The following is a 17,415-nucleotide window of genomic DNA, read 5'->3' on the forward strand; positions in this document are numbered from 1 at the left end:
GTTATAAATATATTTGGACACAACATGGATAGTTGGTGTTATGTTCCTGTTCATATTTTTTGAACTTAAAAGTTGATAATATGTAATGTACTTTACAATGTTCCTGACATATATTTCAGCTTCCTGGATTTTTTTTTCATCTGGCCTTCAGATATGAAAGGCAGAGTGATTTAACACCTGTTTAGATTTGTCATCCATGTGACGAAATGAAAAGTATGCCGTTTGCAATAAACTTTGCATAAAATAGTTAATTTGCATTTAATTTTAATGGTTCAAAGAATGTCAGGCAAAATGGTCGGCCCTCACGCATGTTCACTTCTTCAAATCTGGCCCTCTTTGAAAAAAGTTTGGACACCCCTGTTCTAGAGAGAGTTATTTACACCAACCAAGTGAAGGCTTCCACTGGCTTGTTACTGCAGGAGTAATTTTTTGTCTCTCTCCTCTGGCATCTTAATCACAAATTTCATCACACATTAGGGTCTCGGTAACTTAATAAAGCCAGTTCAGTCTCTTTTTGTTACTAGTGTTTCACCACTGGGTGGTGGTAGAGACTGCCAAGAGGAATTGCAATAGATGTATTTTTATAACTCTCTATTTATTAAGATGTTTTTAAGAAGTTTACAAATCATTGCCATGTAAATATAAGTTTAACAACCATAAATGGTACAGGTCAGCTTCTTTTTCTGTTTAGAGAAACATTCTGCAACAATTAACATTCATTGTGGGCAGATCCGGGGGGGGGGGGGGGGGGGGCAGAGGAGAGGCCAATAGACTTGGCAGGCCTTTGGGCAAAGTGGAAGGAGCCCAGCTCCACACTCCCAAAAGGGGCATGGCCTTGGAGAGAAGAGGTGGGGCTAGGCTTGCCAGCCTTCAGTGTTGTCTGGAGCACACTGCTCCAATGGAGATGTAAAGGGCCTGGAGCTCCAGCCACTGCCACTCCTGCAGTACTGGTAGCTGGAAGCCCCAGGCTCTTTTGAATTGTTGGGCCCTGTGGTAACTGCCTCCTTTGCCTCCCCCCATTGGTGGGCCTGCAGAAGATACTGTTCTCTCTCTCTCTCTCTACTAGTCAGTAGGGATGTAAAGGGTTAACCAGTTACCAGGTAAACATCACCCTTATCAGTGATGCTTATGGGTAACTGGTTAACCAGTGGCCCAGCCAAGTTGTGGGCATGGTCTGCTCCAACCTGGCTGGGCTTGCCACGCTGGAGGTGGGAGTGGAATACTCCAGCCTGGTAGGGCCGGCTGTGCTGCAGGCAGGGGGCTGGTCAAGGTTTAACTGGTTAAACCTAGCATTTAACTGGTTAACTTTTTAAATAATAATTAACAATCCTACTGGTCACTCAGCAAGTTTCAAATAATTACATGTAATGTGTACTTATGGTTTTGGTTCTAGATGCAAGATCTCCAACTCTGGAATTCGATAGCCTTCATCCCAGGTTGTGTTTGTCTGAAGATCGTCTTACAGTAAGCTGCAGCTGGAGGAAGAGATTTTACACTTATAGTCCCCAGAGATTTGATAAGTTATGGCAAGTCTTGAGCAAAGATGCTTTCTTCTCTGGAAGCCATTACTGGGAAGTGGACGTGCTTCATGCTGGGCAGGGATGGTGGATTGGAGCAGCATACCCTTCCATCAAAAGACATGGAGACTCCGAAACTTGTCGGCTAGGGTGGAACAGAGCATCCTGGTGTATAAAAAGGTTTGACCTTGAATATTGGGCATTTCACAAGGGGGAGAGGACCCTGATCCTGACAGATGATGATCCAGAACGAATTGGTGTTTTCCTGGATTATGAGGCTGGCATCCTCTCGTTCTATAATGTAATGGGTGGCATGGCCCACTTGCATACTTTCCGCTGCAAGTTCACAGAGCCTCTCTACCCTGCACTTAGGCTGTGGGAAGGTGCAATAACAATCTGCAAATTGACTTAGGAAGAGATGAGACAAAGAAATTAACTGACCCTGCTTTTCAGTTATTTGTATGTAAAATTACTTTAAATTACTCTAAATGAATTCTCTCAGAGAATAGCAACTATACTGTGAGGCTTTAATTTAAATGTACAAGTACATTTCTGATTCAGTATTGATCACTAAAATGTGATTCTCGGTTCCCAATGTAGATAAATACTCAGGTCTTTGTCAAATCAATACTTTGGAAGGTACTATTATAGATGGGTGATTTTTACATGTATTTTCAAAGTGCTCGTTTGCCATTTATGAATGGCACTTCAGGTTATAGAATTATGGGGATCCTCCTCATGGCATCTGACTAAAATAATTTTAGACTGTAATTTTGTAGTGGATTGTGACTTAACTAGAACACAGTCCTATTTTAAATTACACAATGGCTGTTATGGCTTATATTTGAAACAGAAGCTAGCAATCCCTTTTATTTACCTACTACCCTACCTCCAGCTGGCTGGAGAGATTACCATCTTCCATCGGTATTACTCTGAGCTTGGCTTATGTACGGTATAACCTTTTAGTTTAATTTTATTATTTCCATTTGACTTTGGAGAACCGATCCAGTAACTGAAATAGCTCATGGTAAAAAACATCATCCACTTCCAAGAATGATCCAAGGGTGGCTTTCACTGTTGCCTAAAACTCATTTCAGATTCGCCTGAAGTGGGAGGCTTGTCTGTCTACACTAACTGGCTCGGGTGGTTATAGCTAGTCTTTTTTGGGATCCAGTAACTAGAGCTTACTGGATCTGATTTAAGTGGCACAGGAGAGAAGCCCGTCCTACTGTTTTACAGTCAAACTTCCTGCAGATGCTCTCCTCCTCCTCCAAAATGCAGTGCAGCAGGTCTGCAGGCTGCCTCCCTTCACCCATATACCAGAGGGTAGTGTGAGAGGAAGCCCTATGATGCTGTACAGCCCCCTCCTCTGCCTTTTTCAAGTCAGAGGCATATGGAAAAGGCCCATCTCCACAACAGATTATAGCAGCATTGTAGCTTGTGGAAGTGGGAGATATTCAAATTAGGTGTGTATAAGAGTGATGGTTTGTTCTTCTCAAATCCATACTACTTACAATTCAAAGAATCTTAGATTTTATCCACAGATTTCCTTTTTTTAGTGTAGATCTGCCTATAGTGCTTTAACTACTGTATCCTCTAGCCCTGTGAGAGCAAAAGCCTAGAATACACCTTGGTTTCAGTACCAGAGGCACACCTACAATAATGTTCTCACAAGTGTTGTAGTGCATACAATAGTAATAAGAAAAGGCTAGTGCAGACAAGGATAGGTCTCCTTGTTAAAATGAAATGTCAAAATAGTAGCTTGTTTGACAAACGATTTATTTGTGTATTTTCAATAAAAATGTTTCAACAATCATTTAACTATCACCTTCTGTTAAGGCAAGCATACTGCTCAAAATCACAAGTCATACAGTTTAAGCAAGCTGAATGAAACCACCTCTTCCCAGCTTAAATGTATTAGGCACACAGGCTCCTGGCATTGCAGTAGTACATTTAAGATAAACATTCCAAATGTAACATTAAGCAAGCCACAGCTCTGCTTATACCATCAGGATGTCCAAGATACCTAAAGTTAAAAGAGGTAGAAAGTTCCAATAGCCATCACTGATAAAAAGACGTCTGTTATTGATTAAAATGAATACTAACAAGCTATTCCAGATATTACAATTTGGCTGCGTCTAGACTGGCATGATTTTGCGGAAATACTTTAACGGAAAAGTTTTTCCGTTAAAAGTATTTCTGCAAAAGCGCATCTAGATTGGCATGAATGCTTTTGCGCAAAAGCATCCGTGGCCAGACTAGACGCGATTTTGCGCAAGAAAGCCCCGATCGCCATTTTAGCCATCGGGGCTTTTTTGCGCAAAACAGTTCTTCCCTGTCTACACTGGCCCTCTTGCGCAAGTATTCTTGCACACGAGGGCTTTTTCCCCGAGCGGGAGCATGAAAGTATTTGCGCAAGAAGCACTGATTTTGTACATTACAAAGTCAGTGCTCTTGCGCAAATTCAAGCGGCCAGTGTAGACAACTGCCAGTCTAGACGCACCCTTAGAGTGTATGACTGCCAGCTCCTAGCTGCCATTTCTTCTAGCCTATAACCCAGTTTCTTCATGCAGGAAGGAAGCAACAGCAGTTAAGTCAGCAAGGAGCAAGGGCTATGGCAATTTCTTACTGTGAAGAAGAGGGGGAGACAACAGACCAAGCAGCAGGGAGAGACAAATTAGTTCTTACAGAGGAGCAGAAGTGCTGCATGTAGTCCAGTCGCTTAGATAAGATGACTGAAAGGTGTTTTTTTTTTAAAAAAAAGGCCACTGGAAATACTGTATAACTATCTAATGAGAGAAATTTCTGCTAGGATAGTGCTACTGAGCCTGGTAAGCATCTATTGACATCTTAGCTCCATCCAGATCATCACCAAAAGGAATCTGTGCACCTGTTCACTGTAAGAATCCCACACGCTCATCTTCTCTCCCAGATAATGATTACCATGATATCCTGACCTTGAGTAGCTTACAAGACACTTCTAAACAGGAGTTCTGGTAATGCTGAAGATTACATCCTTTCCAAATTCAGTACTACACTACTGCTAATTAAACTGGATTGATAAATTTATGTAAGTTTGCTGCAAATCTCTTTTTGCCAACGTGAAATAGAAATTCTGTTCAGATTCTCATATCTGAATCCCCTCATTTCTAATCTACAATGCTATTAATTAAGTGTATGGCTGCAGAATGGCATGTTATGAACAATACAAAACTGAATGCTTACATTTAGCATTTCACTTTTTTAACATGATTTTCTATAGCATCTTCAGTGATAGTTTCGTCTTCTTCAATGTTTGTTTTGACCTTTTTGCCAACCAGATCAAAAATTTCTTCTGGGTGATATCCTTTAGGTTCTCCCACCTTCACTGAGAGCATGTCAAGAGTCAGCAGCGTACCTTCAGGGATAGTCACTTTTGCCACCACAGACTTTCCCAGCTACAGAAATAGCAACAGAGGAGAGTTAGTTTGAACTAAGTGCATTCTAATTCATAAAGTATCAAGGACTAAGTGTAAGATTGAAAATTAGATCATTTGTCTTATCAGCTATAAAGAAAACGCAGACTTTCAAGTATCTAAAAGGATGTTACAAGGAGGAGGGAGAAAATTGTTCTCCTTGGCCTCTGATGATAGGGGAAGAAGCAATGGACTTAAACTGCAGCAAGGGAGATTTAGGTTGAACATCAGGAAAACTTCCTGTCAGGGTAGTTAAATACTGGAATAAATTATCTAGGGAGATTGTGGACTCTCCATTACTGCAGATATTTAAGAGCAGGTTGGATAGATGCCTATCAGGAATGATCCATTCTAGATGGTGGTTGGTCCTGTCGTGAGGACAGAAGACTGGATTTGATGTCCCCTCAAGGTCCCTCCAGTTCTAGTGTTCTATTTTTCTATCCCCTGCTCACTCTACCTTCAAATACACACTTCAAATCAGTTTAACAAAGATATCTTAGTATGGAAATCTTCACTAAATACAGCTGAATGCTGTGTTATATTGAGGGCACAAGTGCAGACCTTGGGGGGGGGGGGGGGGGAGAGGGAGATAATTGCCCCAGAGCATAGTGCAGCAGTAGCACCCGGAGTCCAAGCTCCTTAAGATGGCACCAAGGCATCCTGGATGGCTCTTAAAGCTGCCTGGAGGCAGGGGCACTGTAAGACATGCTCCAAGCAGCACGGGGGGGGAGGGGTCTGGGCAGGCGCTGAAGACAGGCTGCCCTCAACCCCACCCCTTCCACCTGAGGCCACATTCCTTCTGGGTGTGTGGAGCCCCCACACCTCTCTCCAAGGGGGCCAGTATGACTGCCTGCACAAGTATCAGCCAGATCTTTTCTAGACTCAGGGATGTGAATGTCTGTTTTCTAGTTACAATGAACAGAACCTGCTGCCTTTCCCAACATTGCTCAGGTTGCTAGAAGAGAAAAGGTCTATAGCCCAAGCCTGACTTTACCAGAGGGCACTGTAACCAACCTTTGATTAATCAGTTACATGGCATTTGCCCACCTTGGAAAGATTACTCCATCAGTAACAATATTTATCTGCTGACAAAACTAATGAATGAATTAGACATGGTATTAAGTCTGTGCTAAGAAACAGACTCCGCAGCAAGCAAGTTTGGGATAGGGATACAAAAGGAGCTAGATTAATGGGAACTGATGATGTTGCAAATATGAACAGTTTGCAAGTTGCCTCTACACAATAAATGAAAACAATTAGTTGTTAGTCTTTTTGGCCTTTAGCTACATGTGATTCAAAGGAAAGTTACCTTTTCATTACATGCCATTTCACAGGGCAAGAGCTGTTTGACTGGAGACCCCATTGCCTTTTCCACAAGACGAATTGTTCTCACTAATTCTGCCAGTTCATTTGGCTCCAGAGATGCCTGGTGATCACTTCCTTTCCATGTTTTGTCCAAAGTTACATGGCGTTCCAGTATTTTTGCACCCATAGCAACTGCTGCCACTGAAATGGCTATGCCAGTCTCATGTCCAGAATAACCAATGGGGATATCTGGAAAAGCTGATTGATATGCCTTGAATGACAACAAAGTTGATCTGAATTATAAGGATCTCAATTTCAGTCACAGAGAGCAAATTGATTGTAACCAAACATACAACTAGTGTCACAAAACAAGTAAATCCTGCTTTCAGTTAACATGAACAAGGTGTACTGTACTACCTACTAGCTTGATTTTGTTTCAAGGGGTCACTGGGACAACCACCATGAATAAGGGAGAATAGGCTAATTGTACCCTAAAACTTCTCTGGTGTTTTTCCTAGTTAAATTGTATCCGCCAACACCTAACTCCAAAGATAGTGGATTATACTAACAATGTGTGTCTGTTCCCTCCAAGAGTCAACTGGACTGAACCAATTTTAAAATGTATAGAAAATGGTTTGGATTTAGATTAACTTTTTTTAGTCTAAATCCAAACCACATGAAACATTTCAGAAGCGGATACTTCAGACCAATCCTAAAAACGTTTATATATGCACAGGTAAGTTGTCTCTCTGAAAACAATGAAACTACTCGTGCCCATAGTTAAGCATATGCTTTAATAATTTCCAGTTTTACAGACATTTGTTTTCTTATTGCAGTATCCTCAATAATCACAAGTCTCCAGGTAGCTCCTACCAACAGGAAGATGCTACTTCAGGGTACAGATGTGCTTTAGTCACATACTTGCTTTTTGCTGGAAATATTTTTAATTAAAGTTTTGACCTGACCCACTATCTAGGTTCTTATATCTAGCTAGTGTCTGATTGCGTACACATTTTTGCATCCACAAGAAAATATTCCATTTCATAGCTCATACTCTGCACTGTTAAAGCATGCATATATCAACTGGTAATAAATAAATCAAGTTGCTTGATACCAAATTCTGCCAATCGGGGCTCCAGTAGCTTTTAATTTTATCCTCATGGGAACTAGAAAAACATGTCATTTTCTGCCCCCTCAGCAGCAAATACCAGCTTCATCAAGATTTAGGAATTTAAGTAAAAGTGCGTTTCATCTGTGATCTGACTTTCCTAATACATGACACGTTACATATGATTCACTGACCGTTATCACACGGAGGTTGACATCCTCAGGTTGAAGAGGATAAGCACTGGTGCACTGGAGAATGCAGAAGTTGGGATTGATCGGTTTCACAAGCTGGTAAACTTTGTGCATTGTGTCCATTGACTGCATCCCACTGGAAATGACCATCGGGCGACCTGTATATGAAAGTTGCATTGGTTTATCCTAAGGTATGAATTTAAACAGATTGGTTAAAATGGTGCAAAATGTCGCTGACTACCTGTATTTCAGTGCAAGAGTAGCTTAGTTTGATGTAGCTGAAACAATTCAATTCAAGTTACAAAGCTGGTTAAACTAAACCAGTTTAACACTTACACACCCCCACCCACACACCCACCCACCCACCAAACCAAGGGGCGTAGACAAGCCTTTACATGTGTCATACCTGACCACTGCACTAAGGATTTGTCAAGGATTTAATTTTGCTGTCTGAAATTAAACTAGAAAGAATGTTATGCCAGCAACACAGACACCATGTCGGTTATTTGCTTAACTCCAAAATACACTACAAGCAATTGCATTCTATTTAAAGATGCATTACATTAAGTGTGCCTGACTGCTAAACTGATGCTGTGACAGGTTGGAAGTACATCTGAGTTAAATTGGTAACCCCATTTTGTTTCATGGGCTCTAAGCCAAGAGGAGAGAGCAGGGAGTCAACAGGAACCCAGAACTCATCTACCTACAAGACATGGGAAAAAGAGGAACAGAGACTGTTTTAGAACAAGGGAGCTTCTCTAGAAAAGGGGCCAGATCACAGAGACATACAAGAACACCCAGATAAGGAGGCAGGAAAAGTTGAGTAGCCTATGGATGCTGGTCACACCCAGGATTCACAAGATGGGTGACATCAGACTTTTTTAAAAGATCTATAACTCTACTATGCTTTAAGAGTAAATTGTTTGTGATTAAGAAATCCCATTGGTATGCCTATGTTCCTTGCTTTCCTGCCATGCTGTCCTTAAAAGATTAATCAAGAAGCTCAGAATGCTCATGGAGATATGGAGCTTGGCTGGAACACATACAAGTAACTGGGGGCTTGGGAGGGCTAGATCACTGATTTTGGGGCCTAAGGTGGCTTGACTGCAGGGTCCCACTGCACAAAAAATGTTAGACATGCAGTCTACACTTGGGGGTGTGCCTGAGAGACCCAGAGCTGGAACCAGAGGGTTTTAAAAGTATGTGGGATCCAGCAGTCAAATTCATACAAACAGACTGGTGTCCATTCAGAGAACGAGATGACATTTGTGAAATTGAGACGTCAACTGAAACTTTCAGATGGTTGTCTCAAACGAGGGAAATGGTTGGGAGTTAATCTGCTGAAACTCAGGGATGGTTAATAAAACAGTCAAATAGAACCATTCACCTTTCTTTGCTGTCTTTTCCAAATATGGAAAATTGTTGGTATCTCCTGATCCTACTTTAAAAAATGGAACATCCAGTTCATGTAGAAACTCTACTGCCATCTATAAAAAGAGAACATGTTTTTAAAAAACATTCCTAAAAATTACCCCCTTCATACCCAACAAAGAATCACCCACAGTCGATAAATGAGCCCTCCTTCTCCAGAAGAAAGACTAGGAAATTGTAACAAAGGTATTTTAAGTTCAAGACAATGTATATGCATACCCCAACAAAAACTTATCCCTACAGTATCAATAATGCCACTTTCCGCTCCTGAATCAGGGACTACATATTGAATGCACAGGGCCAAATTCTGCAGACTAATACCCTGTGAAATCCCAAACACCACTGAATTTGGCTCAAGAAGTTTAGTCTAGCAAGATTAAGTATAGCATCTGCAGTGTGACTGAATGTATTCATCAGGAAAAGTGCTGGATAAATAGTGCTATAGACTAGGGATGTAACTATTGATCAAAACAGTTAACAGGTTCAACAATTTAAATTATATCATTTAACCCATTCATTTTTGGTGCGTCAGGACAGAGGTCTTACTGAGGTTGCGTGCAGGCATTTCGGGGTCAGTGTGGAGTGGCCTGCCCCCATTAGGGTGGTCGGATCTGGGGGCACTCTGGCACGGCTGGGTCCAGGATCCAAGACTGGTGCTCCTGCTGGAGGGCTCAGCCAGGAACAGGGTTGCTGTGGCACAGCTGGGATCCTTCCTGCCCCTGCTGGGGCCGCTGGAGCATGGACCCCACCAGCCCACCATGCAGCCCCATCTGCCACCCTGACTTGGCTGGATTCCCACCTACTGGCTCCACATGGCTGGCAATTCAGTTAACCAATAAGCATTCTGGTAAACCTAATGCTTATCAAGCTAATTCTAGAGCATAGTGATTGTCTGGTTTTACCCATATAGTTGTTATGGGGGCATTTACTGCTGGATGAAATACACCACATGTTGTGATAGGCATGGGTATGACCAAGGATATTGAATGGTGTGCTGGCGGGGGGAGCGTATTAATCATCAAAGCAGTAGAGCGATACCTACAGGTTTTGCATTTATGGAGAGGATTTGGTGCCTCTTTGTAGTTGATGTGTCTTGATGATTTCTGTGATGTGAGTCTATGTCCACTAGGAATGGACTGAGACCAACTCATTTCACTCATCAGACGGTAACAACTGTCAATCAGTTATCAGCCTGGGATGAATTTGAATCCGTGATCTCAGAGGCGAAAGGTATCACCTACCCTCTGACCCAGTGATCAGCTCCTCTCTTAGGACTTTGTTTTCTGGAGGCTTAGATGTAAATTACCAGATGGATGCTTTTGTTTATAGAATGTTTACATTCTATAAAAGAAGGCATTTCACCCACGTCTTTAAAAATTAAAATCAGAATAGAAAAGGTTACAAGCCTCAAAACTATTGAGATGTTATAAATAATTATATATTTAAGAGCTATATATTCAATAGTTAGAGGTTGGCAAGAGAAAAACCATTAATATTATGGGGAAAATGCTTTAGAACCGTTAATTGGCATCTTGAAAAAAGTTACAATCCTACATAGGAAACCAGAAGACTACTTCTACTTTTATAAATGCAACTAATAAGATAAAGCTGCACCAGAACACATGAAAAATCGATAGCTTTTCAAAATGTTACACTCAATCAATCCTCTTCTAAAAAACTTATATGCTGCAGACAAAATAATTCACATATCAAAGATCATGCAGTTACTGCCCTCTTTAAATAGAAGAGTCATCTGGAGGAATGAAAACCACTAATCAGCAGAGCTGTTACAAAACTCCTCCACACTTTCTCTGTTTTCAGAAGACAATAGCTACACAACTTCGTCAATGCTAGAAAAGACCACAACTTCTGCAACTCATTCAGTCATGGTATTTATTTAGACTCAAGAGGCTAAGGCCCGGATCCCTGAAGGTATTTAAGCACCTAATTCACATTGAAGTTAAGAGTTTGATGCCTAAATATCTTTCAGGATCTGAGTCTAGAATTTCTGCCAGGAAGAGGCAAAACAAAAGCAACTGTGCTCTCTTCCAATTTGCCCTGCCTGTATGATGCTAAAATCAAATTTCTTGTGCTCCTGCTGTTGTGGCTCTTTGTAATTTTTTGAACTAAATAAACAAATCGGATTACTGGCCCTCTATTGCCATTGAAAGGACTTGAGGAAGATTATACAAAACAGAAACAAAGCCCAACCCTTCTTAAGCATAACAGCTATTTGCTAACCATGTGCTCATTGTCTAAAAATATACACTCTAGGAATTATTTGGGGGAAATTCTATGGCATGTTACTCAGGAGGTCAATCTATCATCACTATGGTCTCTTCTGGCCTTGGAATCTATAATCATTTAGTTAGCCAGTCATACGAGAGACAATAATACTGAATCCTGTTGGCAGTGCACACAGAGTGGTTCACTGGGACTCATGTCTTCAATGCAAATTGGAACAGAGAGTAAATAAGTTAAGTCACTTACTTCCTTTATATTTACTTCATATCAATCAAAATCTCTCATACCATTAAAAACCTAACTCTACATCTTCTACAACACAAAATTCCATTTAGTTCTGTTCAGTTTATATTACTAATTATTATTTTGCTGTATGAAGCATTTACAGTCAAAACATGGTAATCATGATGAAAGTTGCAGGCAGCTTCTTAGACAAAAGCATTATGCATCTGTGGCTTTTGCGGGGGAGGGTGTCAATATTATCAATTAAATTAGGAGGTTGCCTCAGTCACAAGACCTCAGTGTCCAAAGTACAGGATAAGTTTGTTTTTTTTAAGTGCTAAGCAACTTCAGCTAATCACTAGGGCTGCGTCTAGACTGGCAAGTTTTTCGGCAAAAGCTTGCCAGCTGTCTACACTGGCCGCTTGAATTTCCGCAAGAACACTGACAATCTAATGGAAGATTGTCAGTGTTCTTCCGCAAATACTATGCTGCTCCCATTCGGGAAAAAGCCCTCTTGCACAAATGTATTTGCGCAAGAGGGCCAGTGTAGACAGCTAAAAACTGTTTTGCGCAAAAAAGCCCCAATGGTGAAAATGGCGATCGGGGCTTTCTTGCGCAAAACCGCGTCTAGATTGGCACGGACGCTTTTCCGCAAAAGCATCTGTGCCAATCTAGACGCTCTTTTCCGCAAATGCTTTTAACGGAAAAACTTTTGCAGAAAATCATGCCAGTCTAGACGTAGCCTAGGAGTTGAAGGGGCTTGGCACTTTGTGATAAGCATTTCACCTTTGTATATCAAAAACCAAAGAATGAAGGGTGGTGGGGTTTTCAAAAGTGCCTAGGCTTCGGGAAATCCCACTTTAAGATTGCAGCTGTTGAAGCACAGGAGGGATGGTTGTGTTTCATCAGTGAAAAAATGCAATGTCCATTACTTAGCAAGCCTTCCTGACTTAAAGGTGACATGATGTGACCCACAACAGTATATTTGCTCATTTGTTTCTAGGCCAAAATTGAAAAGCAAAGTAATCTTTGAACTTTTTAATCATGACTCAAGTCTACTGCTTCAGCCCACGCCACTGATTATCAGGCACTTGAGCTGAAACAAACAAAATAAAACTGTACCTATTAATTTTCTAGTTAGACTGCAGCTATGCCTCATGTTCAATGGGTTATCTACATCACGATTATATAGCTACTGACATCAGTGATGCACAACAGCTGAGGATTAGAGAGGGCTTTTTATTTCTTTATTATATAGACACACACCTTTGATGGAAGCAGTATGGATTATAGGCTTCATGAGAAAGTGTGCTTATAGAAGAGGACTTGAAGACAGAGGGGTGAGGGACCTTCAGCCAGGATCAGACGCGGAGGGGGTAGCCATGTTAATCTGTATCTGCAAAAACAAAGGAGTACTGTGGCACCTTAACACACAGGCTATGTCTATGCTGCTGTGGTCCATCTTCTGGGGCTCAATTTAGCAGGTCTAGCAAAGATCCGCTAATTCGAATTGAGAGGGCACTTCCATCAGGGCCGGTACTCCTGCTCCTCATGAGGAGTAAGGGAAGCCAATGGAAGCATTTGCTCTCATTAACCTCCCACTGTGTGGATGATTATTTAAGATACGTTAATTATATAGCTGGAGTTGACCTAACTGGAGTTGCATTACTTAAGTTGACCTTCCCCTTTAGTGTAGACCAGATCTAACAGATTTATTTGGGCATAAGCTTTCAGGAGGAGGGAGTTGGATGAAATGATTCCTGATCAAAGAGCAGGAGAAGATGACAAAAGGGGAATTAGTTTTATGGTTTGGGTCAAAGAAAGGGGATATGGCTAGTAGCAAATAGAGAACTACAAAATAGCAGCAAGGACTCAGCTGAGACAAGAAAGGAATCTGATGCAGAGTGCAAAGTGAAGGCTGAAGGAATCTGAAAGGAGGAGCTGACTATTGACAGGGTCACATGCAATTTGAGAGAGTTGCCAAACTGTTGTTTAAACTGATAAAGATCAAGTTATTTGGAGTTCTGGCTGAGACCTTTTCTTTTACTTGTAAACACTTCAGCATAGGAGAAAACATGTTTGGAGGGCATTTGGTAGGAAACATATGCAACTGTAACTAACACACAACAGTAATAGAGATGTAGCTGTATTAGTCTGGTTTTGCTGAAACAAAATACAGGACTAGGCAGCACTTTAAAGACTAACAAGATGGTTTATTAAGTGATGAGCTTTTGTAGGCCAGACCCACTTCCTCAGATCAAATTGTGGAAGAAAATTGGCATGACCATATATACCATAGGGATACAATAAAAAAAAAGTGAACACACATAAAATTGACAAATCAGATTTTAGAACAGAGGGTGTGTGGGGGGGAGTGGGGGGAGGTTAGTATCTATGAGATAATGATATTAGGGGTGATAATTGGGGAAGCTATCTTTGTAATGGGTAAGGTAGTTAGCATCTTTAAGGCCCATTTGTAAAGTGTCAAATTTAAGCATGAATGACAGTTCTGAGGTTTCCCTTTGTAGTCTGGTGTTCACCTAATAAACCATCTTGTTGGTATTTAAAGTGGTGCATAGTCCTGTCTTTTGACACACAATGGGAATGATTGAGGACAAAGTTGTATATTGGCTCTCACTTTCATATATTTTGTCATATAGAGCCCAAACAAAACCTTGGTATTAGTTTAATATAATTTACATCAAATATCTTCTAAGTGCCCAGTAAGCAGTGGAAGTTTTGGTAATGCTGCTAGACAATAACTGCATTAATGCAAGAATTGCATTTGCTTTCCTGTACCATTACAGCTCACATACCTCATCCATGCCAGAGGCTGTGAAGTAGATGCCTATCTCTTTTGCATACTTCTGCAGCTCCCGATACTGGGCATGACTGAACTCCAAGTGGCGCTTGTGCTCTCCATAAGTCTTTCCCCAGGAGTGTTTGGACGTATAGGGCCTCTCCAGTGCTTTCTTGTTAAATTTGTGCTCTAACTCACTCTTCTGGAACTTGGCACAGTCTGCTCCACACTCCTGCAAGACACATCATCTTAGAATCTGCACAAGACAGGTGCCACTGAATCTAAAAAGAAATACACAAACCAAAGTAACACTCTCAACAACCTTGCTCCCCTATAAAACCCTCAATACAGTGTTCCTGCTCCCTCCATCCTCCCCACTCTCTCTCCCTGTGCCCCAGCTTCCAGTCCAGAACTCTTCCCCCAGCACTTCTGGCTCCTCAATACACCACCCCTGCTCAACACAGATCCTGTCTGTCTTCCCCCATGGTCCATGCCTCCACCCCCCCAGCTTCCCTATAGACCCTCTCCCCAATGCCCCTGCTGAACCTTCAACACAGAACCCCTGCTCCCCTCAGGTTTACCCTCCTCCAGCACCCTGCCCCTACAGTCTCTCCTGATCCCTCACCTCTACAGGCCTGTGCCCCTACCACCTGCAGACCCCAGCCCTACAACTCCTGCACCCCTCCCCCACACCTAGCACAGCCCCTTCCCTTGAGATCCCACCCCTACACCTAGCACAGCGCCTCCCCCTCAGATCCCACCCGTACACCTAGCACAGCGCCTCCCCCTCAAATCCCATCCCTACACCTAGCACAGCCCCACCCCCTACAGAAATTCCCGCTCCCTAGACCTAGCGCAGCCCCTCCCCTCAGATCCCACCCCTACACCTAGCACCGCCCTGCCCCCTGAGATCCCGCCCCTACACCTAGCAAAGCCCCTCCCTCTCAGATCCCGCCCCTACAACTAGCACAGCCCCACCCCCTGGGATCCCGCCCCAACAGCTAGCACCGCCCCTCCCCCTCAGATCCCATCCCTACACCTAGCACAGCCCCACCCCCTACAGAAATTCCCGCTCCCTAGACCTAGCGCAGCCCCTCCCCTCAGATCCCACCCCTACACCTAGCACCGCCCCGCCCCCTCAGATCCCGCCCCTACACCTAGCACAGCCCCGCCCCCTCAGATCCTGCCCCTACACCTAGCACCGCCCCGCCCCCTCAGATCCCGCCTCTACACCTAGCACAGCCCCGCCCCCTCAGATCCCGCCCCTACACCTAGCACAGCCCCTCCCCTCAGATCCCACCGCTACACCTAGCGCAGCCCCACTCCCTGGGATCCCGCCCCTACACCTAGCACAGCCCCGCCCTCTCAGATCCCGCCCCTACACCTAGCACAGCCCCGCCCCCTCAGATCCCGCCCCTACACCTAGCACAGCCCCGACCCCTCAGATCCCGCCCCTACACCTAGCGCAGCCCCGACCCCTCAGATCCCGCCCCTACACCTAGCACAGCCCCGCCCCCTCAGATCCCGCCCCTACACCTAGCACAGCCCCTCCCTCTCAGATCCCGCCCCTACACCTAGCACAGCCCCGCCCCCTCAGATCCCGCCCCTACACCTAGCACAGCCCCTCCCCCTCAGATCCCGCCCCTACACCTAGAACAGCCCCTCCCTCTCAGATCCCGCCCCCTATACCTAGCGCAGCCCCGCCCCCTCAGATCCCGCCCCTACACCTAGCACAGCCCCTCCCTCTCAGATCCCGCCCCTACACCTAGCGCAGCCCCTCCCCTCAGATCCCGCCCCTACACCTAGCACAGCCCCGCCCCCTCAGATCCCACCCCTACACCTAGCACAGCCCCGACCCCTCAGATCCCGCCCCTACACCTAGCACAGCCCCGCCCCCTCAGATCCCGCCCCTACACCTAGCACAGCCCCGCCCCCTCAGATCCCGCCCCTACACCTAGCACAGCCCCGCCCCCTCAGATCCCACCCCTACACCTAGCACAGCCCCGCCCCCTCAGATCCCGCCCCTACACCTAGCACAGCCCCGCCCCCTCAGATCCCGCCCCTACACCTAGCACAGCCCCGCCCCCTCAGATCCCGCCCCTACACCTAGCACAGCCCCGCCCCCTCAGATCCCACCCCTACACCTAGCGCAGCCCCTCCCCCTCAGATCCCGCCCCTACACCTAGCACAGCCCCGCCCCCTCAGATCCCACCCCTACACCTAGCACAGCCCCGCCCCCTCAGATCCCGCCCCTACACCTAGCACAGCCCCGCCCCCTCAGATCCCACCCCTACACCTAGCGCAGCCCCGCCCCCTCAGATCCCACCCCTACACCTAGCGCAGCCCCGCCCCCTCAGATCCCACCCCTACACCTAGCGCAGCCCCGCCCCCTCAGATCCCGCCCCTACACCTAGCACAGCCCCGCCCCCTCAGATCCCACCCCTACACCTAGCGCAGCCCCTCCCCCTCAGATCCCGCCCCTACACCTAGCGCAGCCCCTCCCCCTCAGATCCCGCCCCTACACCTAGCACAGCCCCGCCCCCTCAGATCCCACCCCTACACCTAGCACAGCCCCGCCCCCTCAGATCCCACCCCTACACCTAGCGCAGCCCCTCCCCCTCAGATCCCGCCCCCTACACCTAGCACAGCCCCTCCCCCTCAGATCCCGCCCCTACACCTAGCACAGCCCCGCCCCCTCAGATCCCACCCCTACACCTAGCACAGCCCCGCCCCCTCAGATCCCACCCCTACACCTAGCGCAGCCCCGCCCCCTCAGATCCCGCCCCCTACACCTAGCACAGCCCCGCCCCCTACACCTAGCGCAGCCCCTCCCGCTAGAGACCCCGCCCCTTTCTCCTTCCCCCCGGCGGAGCGCGCACCTTGACCATGCGGATCATCTGCTTGGCGATGGCGAGGTCCCCCTGGTGGTTCTGGCCGATCTCGGCGATGATGAAGCAGGGCTGGGCGCCCCCGACCCGCCGGCCCGGGCACAGCTCGAACTCCAGTGGCATCGCGGCGCGCGGGCGAGTGTGCGCGAGGCCCGGGCCCAACACAACGGCCGCCAACCGCCCCTAGCGCGCTGCTGCTGGCAGGGAGCCTGGGACACGTCACCGCGGGCCTCCGCCAATCGCCGCGGAGGAGC

At 45.6% G+C, this 17,415-nt stretch overlaps 2 protein-coding genes across 3 annotated transcripts in view; one reads left to right on the forward strand and one right to left on the reverse strand.

The window, feature by feature from the left end:
• TRIM14 (tripartite motif containing 14) overlaps positions 1-3,333 on the forward strand; it is a 16,503-nt gene extending 13,170 nt beyond the window's left edge. For both annotated transcript variants that reach the window (XM_075931274.1, XM_025190776.2), the window contains exon 6: positions 1,394-3,333. In XM_075931274.1, the coding sequence (XP_075787389.1) occupies positions 1,394-1,929 (536 nt within the window). In that variant the 3' untranslated portion in view covers positions 1,930-3,333. The remainder of the gene's footprint in view (positions 1-1,393) is intronic.
• Positions 3,276-17,397, reverse strand: NANS (N-acetylneuraminate synthase). Its single transcript, XM_075931275.1, has 6 exons — positions 17,153-17,397; positions 14,290-14,505; positions 8,964-9,063; positions 7,580-7,734; positions 6,282-6,548; positions 3,276-4,954 (listed from the first exon to the last, which is right to left on the reverse strand). The coding sequence occupies exons 1-6, from the start codon at positions 17,282-17,284 to the stop codon at positions 4,745-4,747; spliced, it is 1,080 nt and encodes a 359-aa protein (XP_075787390.1). The 5' UTR covers positions 17,285-17,397; the 3' UTR covers positions 3,276-4,744.
• Between the last annotated feature and the right edge of the window lie 18 nt (positions 17,398-17,415).

The sequence above is a fragment of the Pelodiscus sinensis genome, chromosome 6 (genome assembly GCF_049634645.1).
Source record: "Pelodiscus sinensis isolate JC-2024 chromosome 6, ASM4963464v1, whole genome shotgun sequence".
Lineage (NCBI taxonomy): Eukaryota > Metazoa > Chordata > Testudines > Trionychidae > Pelodiscus > Pelodiscus sinensis.

Coding starts and splice junctions, on each gene's coding strand:
- NANS (XM_075931275.1), bottom strand. CDS start 17,284: ATGCCACTGGAGTTCGAGCTGTGCCCGGGCCGGCGGGTCGGGGGCGCC. Junction 9,064..14,289: donor CAGCCTCTGGCATGGATGAG/GTATGTGAGCTG, acceptor CTCTTTTTATAG/ATGGCAGTAGAGTTTCTACA. Junction 4,955..6,281: donor AAATGGCATGTAATGAAAAG/GTAACTTTCCTT, acceptor CTATTTCTGTAG/CTGGGAAAGTCTGTGGTGGC.